This window comes from Asterias rubens, chromosome 12, assembly GCF_902459465.1.
Source record: "Asterias rubens chromosome 12, eAstRub1.3, whole genome shotgun sequence".
NCBI classification, from domain to species: Eukaryota; Metazoa; Echinodermata; class Asteroidea; order Forcipulatida; family Asteriidae; genus Asterias; species Asterias rubens.
The window spans coordinates 6241690-6249791 of NC_047073.1; the positions used below are offsets into that span (position 1 = coordinate 6241690).

The 8102-nt window shown below is 38.4% G+C and overlaps 1 protein-coding gene across 1 annotated transcript; it reads left to right on the forward strand.

Moving 5' to 3' along the window:
- Window positions 1-52: 52 nt before the first annotated feature.
- On the forward strand, window positions 53-4345 carry LOC117297615 (protein Asterix-like). The gene is made up of 4 exons (XM_033780733.1): window positions 53-245; window positions 1572-1668; window positions 2898-2995; window positions 3592-4345. The coding sequence occupies exons 1-4, from the start codon at window positions 190-192 to the stop codon at window positions 3659-3661; spliced, it is 321 nt and encodes a 106-aa protein (XP_033636624.1). The 5' UTR covers window positions 53-189; the 3' UTR covers window positions 3662-4345.
- The last annotated feature ends 3757 nt before the right edge of the window (window positions 4346-8102 follow it).

The following is an 8102-nucleotide window of genomic DNA, read 5'->3' on the forward strand; positions in this document are numbered from 1 at the left end:
GTATAAAAGAGTGCTTGGACGGTTTGAGATACAACTAATGATCCCTTTATTTATGTTACATGCATTTTGTGCTGGTAATCAGTAAAGAGGCACAATTTTGCAGAGAATCTACCTTGAAATGACGTGATTATCCTGGTGAAGTTGAAAAATAAAAGGTTTTATATACTTCCAGATATATAGCAAATCAATATGTCATCCTCACAAAATAACTCTTCAGACGTGAAGCGTCCTAACAAGATTGTAAGGTAAGATTTAAAAAAAGAATTGGTTGGAACTTTTAAAATTTAAAAGACCCTGCAATCTCTTTGCATGTAACATTGTCATTGAGGTCTCCAAATACAAAAGAGCTCATGTTGTTTTTATGATGTTAATATTGTGATATATCGTTGACTAAACTAGCCTAAATGATTGTTGTATCGCGATATACTTTTCCGTTGTTATGTTGCTGTACTTAGACTTAGAGTCTTAGCATGATCATGCCGGTTTAGAATGCTGGTCATCTCGCCACCTGACAAGCTCGCCACCAACAAAGTCGCCCCCTGCAAAGTCGCCCCCTACCCGGCTCGCGCCGGGTTAAAACAAAGTCGCCCCCTGGCAATGTCGCCCCCAAACAATGTCGCCCCCTAGCAAAGTCGCCCCCTGACAATGTCGCCCCCAGCCAATGTCGCCCCCTAGCAAAGTCGCCCCCAGATGTTGTTCGGAAAATAATTAAGGCTACAATAATAATTATGGTAAAAAAATATAGTTAAAACATTTTCAGAAAAAATTCTGTATGAAGTAATGTGCTTGTGGAGGGTCTAACCCTACCCCTAACCCTAACCCTAACCCTACTCCTAACCCTAACCCTAACCCTAACCCTAAACCTAACCCTAACCCTAACCCTTAACTATTTTCTAGGGGCGTCTTTGCTAGGGGGGGCGACATTGGCTGGGGGCGACATTGTCAGGGGGCGACTTTGCTAGGGGGCGACATTGTTTGGGGGCGGCATTGTCAGTGGGCGACTTTGTAACAACTCGGGGCGAGCCGGTTAGGGCGACTGTGCAGGGGGCGACTTTGTTGGTGGCGAGCTTGCTAGGTGGCGAGATGACCAGCCCCCGCCGATTTATATTATTATTTATGTAAACTAGGCCCTTAATATTATAATAATATTTATATAAAAAATTAATCGCCATATTTGCTCTTTTTCTTTGTTGCCCTTTTTTGATTAATTAAATAGGGCAATTGCCAATGCAATGCCAATGGGAACCCTTCCCCCCCCTGTCAACACCTGCCCCTACCCCCCCCCCCCCCCCACGCTCCATCCCATCCAACACCCCACTTAACCTCCTCCTCCTCCATGGCCTCTTTATAATTTTTCCTCCCCTTTCTCCACATCGTACAGGCTCTCCGCATGGCTGACCGTTCCACAACCAAACTATCCCCCGCCCCTTCCCACCATACTCCCACCTCTGGCTTCCCTCACCTCACCTGATTTTTGGATCACCTGGGTAAAGCGGACTGGCTTGCGAGGCATTTATTATGTTTACCATAAGTCCAAACACAACTTTTCTTGTTTCCATTATTTGATGCAGATACAAAGCCCCTGAAGATGCCCCACCAGATGACCCAACGGCTGATTACATGAACCTGCTGGGAATGGTCTTCAGTATGCTTGGCCTTATGATGAAGGTCAGTGAACCTCAATAAACCTTTGAAGCTTCAACCAGGAAGGAACCTTAACCCCAAGGAGCCTATGTCACATTTTGAAAAATCTCTAAAAACAGGGGAATATCAGTAACAAAAGAACTAAGCACCACTGGCACATACATGCTACATTTAAACACATAAAGCACAATCTGTCATCATACCTTTTCACTTTTGCAGCCTTACCCAAGGTTTTATCAAATGACCAATTTCCCTAATGAAAAGGTTTTTTTCTCTGAAAAAATAACACTGACCGGAAACGAACACTTACAAAGCTCTGTAGTCGGTGGGCCACCTAAATCAAGCAAAACTTAGCAATGTAATACTAACAGCAGTGCTGTTAAATTCATTCAATCAACCCAAACTTAGCAATGTAATACTAACAGCAGTGCTGTTAAATTCATTGTCCAGACCATTGTACTTGTAGACTTAATAATTATGAATAGGTTTGCAAAAAGGGCACACAGCATATGATTATTATTATTATAATTTATTCGACCAATACAAACAATCAAGTTACAATAACATATAAGACAGAACATTAACGGAAAAACAATTATAAAAAGCAAGAAATAAGGACAATAAATACATAATTAAATAAAATAATAAATTAGGTTAAATTATATTAAATTAACTTAAATAAATTATTTTAATAAGAAAACAAAAGCAAAAAATAAACACTATGAGAGGGCGGCTGATGAGGGCAGAGCATGCAGGAGGAAAACAAAACCAAGTGGAAACGACAACCAGAAGGGATAAAAAACAAGGACAAATCATGCGGGTCAGGGTAACAAAAGTAAACCAAATTAGTGTTGCTCGGAAGCATGCTGCCCCACACATGATCAATATGCAAGTTGTTTCTCCAATGTTTTACAAGCATTATAAGCATAGCATTTTGTGTTGAGTTCTTTAAAAGTTTACAGCACACAAGCATGCATTGCAATTTATTGTGTGTACACGCTTTAGGACATTTGGGGACTACTCTAAAAGTTCGGAAACAATTCAGGGTTTTTGTTTACAGTCAAATGCTCAGTAGATCCAAATCGGAGTCACAGTTATTTTCTGAGTAAGAAAACTCATTTGTGGTTGAATGAGGACAAATTGACTTGAGCGGGATTTGACCACTGACCTTCTGTCTACCCAGTCAATTTCCCTTGTGGTTTATAACTTTATATTTGAATAATAATACATTACATATTTGTGTCTTTCTGTAGATGAAGTGGTGTGCCTGGATTGCAGTGTTTTGTTCCTTCATTAGTTTTTCGAATACAAGATGTACAGAAGATGGCAAGCAGATGTTTAGTAGCTTCATGTAAGTGTACACCAGACTTAAAATTCCCCAACTTAAATCATCCCAACATTACGGCTGGGCCAATTTGAGCCATAAACCCAGATCAAACCTGTCACCAACTCCTGGGGCTGATACAGGGTTACCCTCATCACAGTCTCTGGAGATGTAGGCATGGGTATCGTCCAATAGGAGCCTATTTGGTAGAGTAGAATGCACTACCTTACAAACTCAAACAAAGCTGAGAAATACAATACAAAATTGCTGCTTTGTAAGAATGTTAAAATCAAAGAAAATGAATAAACCTAATTTAACACAACAACCCAAAATTTGTCAGCTTTTCAAACGTATTGCTTGATCGGCCTCTCTTGGGGCAAATTGTGGAGCGCACACTGATTGATAAATTGCATGAATTCACACATGGTCTAAAGACAGGCCTCTTGGTAAATGTTCCCAATGTTGGGAACACAAACAAAAAAACAATGCAGGACTAGATAAACACACAGATTTAAGGAAACTTCTTTTGGTTCACCTTATTTCCCCAACCCTTTTGCCCACTTGGTGTGTACTTTTTATCCAATCAGTGACTATGATATTGGTTTGTTTTGTTGTCGTTACAGGTTGTCTATTTCAGCTGTAGTGATGTCCTATCTGCAGAATCCTCAACCGATGACATTACCATGGCAATAGAAAGATTTGTTTCCTTATTAAAATACTTATTCTCTAAATAACTCCTCGATTTGTATTTATCATTCCAATATTGACTTTACAAGTCTTGCAAAGATTAAAACTTCTGGAATTTTTGACTACATTGTTTTGTTTTCTAAAAAGGCAATCTACGTTAGAACTCAAGGTTACCAAAACATTTCAAACATGTGCAACACATTGTATTGTCTGTGAACTTGGCAAGAAGATATCAGAAAGGTTTCTTGTAATTTCTGAAAATTTCAATGGTGTGCAAAGGTTTAGATGTAATCATTCAAATTGAATTTCTTTTAACGAATTTAAAAACTGATCGAAGGCAACAATTTTTGTATAAACCCAGTAAGATTTTAGGATAAAAAAATGAGGCATAATAATTAAACAAAAGAAATCGTTCCTAAATTCCCTTCATTATATTTATTTCTTTGAGGCGTCATTAATAAAAACAATTTATGTATAAAGTAATAAATATTTGAGATCAGAAGACTAAATGGCACATAATTGCTCAGGGAAACTGCAAAAAGATAGTTATTTTTAAGGGGACATTTCTTGCATTAATTAATTTGTTTTTAAAATGATTTCAATACAATTAAACAATGGCATGATACACACTTCTCTTTTGGAGTGATGAATTGAAATAAAAAGATTGAAATAACAAATTTATTGACAGACTTTTTTGATGTGTTGATGTTTGATTCATTCTATGTTTTCCTATACAAGGATTTGCAGTGTGATGGGAGATTAAAATAGAAAAGAGGTTAAAGGCACTTGGCATGTTTGGTAATTGTCAAAGACCAGTCTTTTCACTGTGTGTATCCCAACATATGCATAAAATAACAAACCTGTGGAAATTTGAACTCAATTGGTCATCAAGATTGAGGATGCAAGAGAATAATGAAAGAAGAAAAAAAACACCCTTGTTGCACAAAATTGTGTGCTTTCAGATGTGTGTAGGAGGCTTCAGAGAAATTACCTCTTTATCAAAAACTTTGTTACTTCAGAGGGAGCTGTTTCTCACAATGTTTTAAACTATCAACAGCTTGTGTGCTATTTTAATACCAACAAACAATTATTTTGAGTAATAACCAATAGTGTCCAGTGCCTTTTTAACAAAAGTTTAACATGGAATTCTTTGATTTAAAGACTATCTAGCCTGCAGCTGTTAGGATGCAATCGGGCCAAGTGGGTGATTGTCTTGTAGAGGTGGGTTGGTGGATGGGGGATGATATAAGAAACCTTCAAGAAGTATTGCAAAATTATGTCAAACACCAACAACTTTGTGTTTAAAAGTCCAATGAAAACTTCACTTCTTCATCCACGTATATGAAAGATGGACAGTTTTAATGCTCTGTGATCCTCAAAAGTATCCGAATTGCATAAGATAGGTATTTTATGCATCAGAGTAGACTGTCTTTGCTTGGCTTCCATCAGGGTTTGATTGAAATAAATCTGAGGGCCCTTGTCCGATGTAATACCAATGATTTAAAGCTCTGACCGGCTCATATCAGTTGAATCTGCCATCGATGCAAGCTAGAGATAAAAAAAGAAAAGATGACAAATCAACAATAACCCACATGTTAACTCAAAAGTTTTCTGTTGTTCAGGGTCCATTAGGAAAGTCTTGGAGACAAACTTAAGCTACCCAACAGGCAAGTCTTTGAGATATACTTAGGCTGCCCAATAAGCTGTTTGTGGGTTAGACTAGTTCTCAGACTGTGACTCGCAGCGTTACTGTGTCAAATGGTTTTAGGATTAGGCTTTTTCTGGGTAATCTTGGTCAAGTTTTTGGCAAACCAGTCTTCGCTGATCCAGAGGTTTCAATACAAAAGCTTGCCCCAAACCATGTGACAAAGCAACACTAGATTTAGTCTGTGGAATTCAAATTGAGCATTTATTTGTAACTGAAAGAAGGCATTGACCAATCAACTCCAACTCGCAAATACATTATTCCCTGGCAAATGTAATATCAATGCCCTCTACCCCCTAAATTAACCCCTTAAACCCACCAATTCTTCAGATAATTTCTTCAGAACAAAGATGTACCTCCAAGCAAAGCTCCATCTTCCCTCCTTTACTGAAATGCACCTGGATGCCCCAAGTAGTAACCCAGTACGCCAATACCACTCAGCAGAATAATAGCTCCCAGGAACTTAGCAGCCGTCACTGGGAGCGATGACCCTTTGTCTGCAACTGGAAAATCCTCCTCAGTTTCCTCTGGTGAAGCCCCCATGTCTTCTTCACGTTTACTTGACATAGTTGTTGTGATGTCTAAATGTCATTCGTCTGATAACGCCCAGATGAATTGAGTACAAGGTGTCAATTTGAGGTATCTCAACACACGTATGGCCAGGGGTAACTTTCAAAAAAATGTCATCAAGTTGCACAAGATTGGGCGAGGAATCATATATCTGAAGAGAGCCTCCACAATATCATTAGTGTGGTCATCATAAATATGCAACCAATTGACCATAAACATGCAACCACAAAGACATAGAAAATATCTGTAGATACTTTCCAGAACAACGGCTGAGGACTAGAGTCCTGAACTTTAGACTTGTCGTCACTAAAACAAATAAATAAACACCTCAAATCTTATCTACTAGTCAATCATTAACTGGCTCAAATTTAGTGGATGTAAAAACTGTATCAGGGATAAAACATATTATTTTCTTTAGTTTCACTGTGTACTGGGTCCTTCTCAGTACTCAATACTCAATCCTACACAAACAAATCACATATTTTGGTACATTTTTGTATGTACTTGGGCAAGACCAAACCATTTCTGTACAATAAGGATGGTGCCTCTATAAGAAATGTACTTTACAGTAGTGACCAGATCAAGACACAATGTTCTTTATTCCCGATGCAAAACCAACATCTGTTAAACTCTTGCTAACACATAGGATTCCAACAGCCTTTAGCCACTGGGCTAGCTCGGTGGTCTAGTGATAAGACATCTGCTCTAGCAATGCAAAGGTCATTGGTTCGATTCCCATCTGAGTGATTGTGTTACCCACTGCTAACACATAGGATTCCAACAGCCTTAAACCACTGGGATAGCTCGGTGGTCTAGTGATAAGACATCTGCTCTAGCAATGCAAAGGTCATTGGTTCGATTCCCATCTGAGTGATTGTGTTACCCACTGCTAACACATAGGATTCCAACAGCCTTAAACCACTGGGATAGTTCGGTGGTCTAGTGATAAGACATCTGCTCTAGCAATGCAAAGGTCATTGGTTCGATTCCCATCTGAGTGATTGTGTTACCCACTGCTAACACATAGGATTCCAACAGCCTTAAACCACTGGGATAGCTCGGTGGTCTAGTGGTAAGAAACCCGCTCAAGCAATGCACGTTGCGCAGATTCAAATCCCACCCGAGTGGTTTGCTTGTGAATTTTCACAGAACTCAGGAACGTACTGAATATACCGTGTGTCTCAAAAAAATCTATACACTTTTGAAATGGCTGCCGAATGAAAAGTATATGATTCTGGAGGAAAAGGTTTAGGTGTATGGATAACTAATGGTCTCAACTTTCATATGACACCAAAAAGTCTGAAAATAATTCATGATTGTGTGAGCAATGCTCACTTTTGTGAAGGGTTGAAAATAAGGCTGCGCAGGAATTAGCCTTCCTGTTGTGAGAGGTAAGTCCTTTGTAGCTTACATAATTCAATCCAAGATTTCGGCTACTTCAGGTCAATGGGTAACCTGACGAATAAGTAGCCAACAACTTTGACATTCCTGTTTTCAAAAAAACGTATTATTGAACAATCTTTGTACATAATCCCCATCTGATTAAGAAAAACCAATGAAATGTTCAACTCATCTTACAATAACTAAAATGCGGGATGAAGGTTTTTATTCAAAGTCACAGATGTTAAAAAACAAACACAGTTTGTAACATGGAAATTGCTACAAGTACCATCACACCATCGCGACTCACATGAAGACACCACTGAGTCTACCAGGGAAAGTTACAATGCTACAAGAAAAAAAATGCATTTCCTGTTCACTTATGAATATAAAAAAAATGGTTTAATAAACCATAAACTTCACTCAGCAAACCAAAACTGATTGTATTTGAGCATGAATTTATTACATCACCATCAATTTTGTAAGCTCTCAAATTGGAAGGCTAATTCCTGCGCAGCCTTGTTTTAAACACTTCACAAAAGTGAGCAGTGATCACCCAGCTATGAATTATTTTCGGAATTTTTGGTGTCATATGAAAGTTGAGACCAGAAGCTATCCATAAACAAAACCTCTTTTCCCCAGAATCGTTTATTTTTTATTCGGCAGCCATTTCAAAAGTGTATACGTTTTTTTGAGACACCCGGTACAGTGCTTAATATACATCGGTGTCAGGGTTAAAATAAAATATAAACACTAAATGTTGTACTCCTTTTGATGCATTTAAAATGTATC

Excerpts from the sequence above, each read along its gene's own strand:
- LOC117297615 (XM_033780733.1), top strand. The coding sequence starts at position 190 with ATGTCATCCTCACAAAATAACTCTTCAGACGTGAAGCGTCCTAACAAG. Across the intron at positions 1,669-2,897 it reads TGCTTGGCCTTATGATGAAG|ATGAAGTGGTGTGCCTGGAT; the intron begins GTCAGTGAACCT and ends GTCTTTCTGTAG. Across the intron at positions 2,996-3,591 it reads CAGATGTTTAGTAGCTTCAT|GTTGTCTATTTCAGCTGTAG; the intron begins GTAAGTGTACAC and ends TTGTCGTTACAG.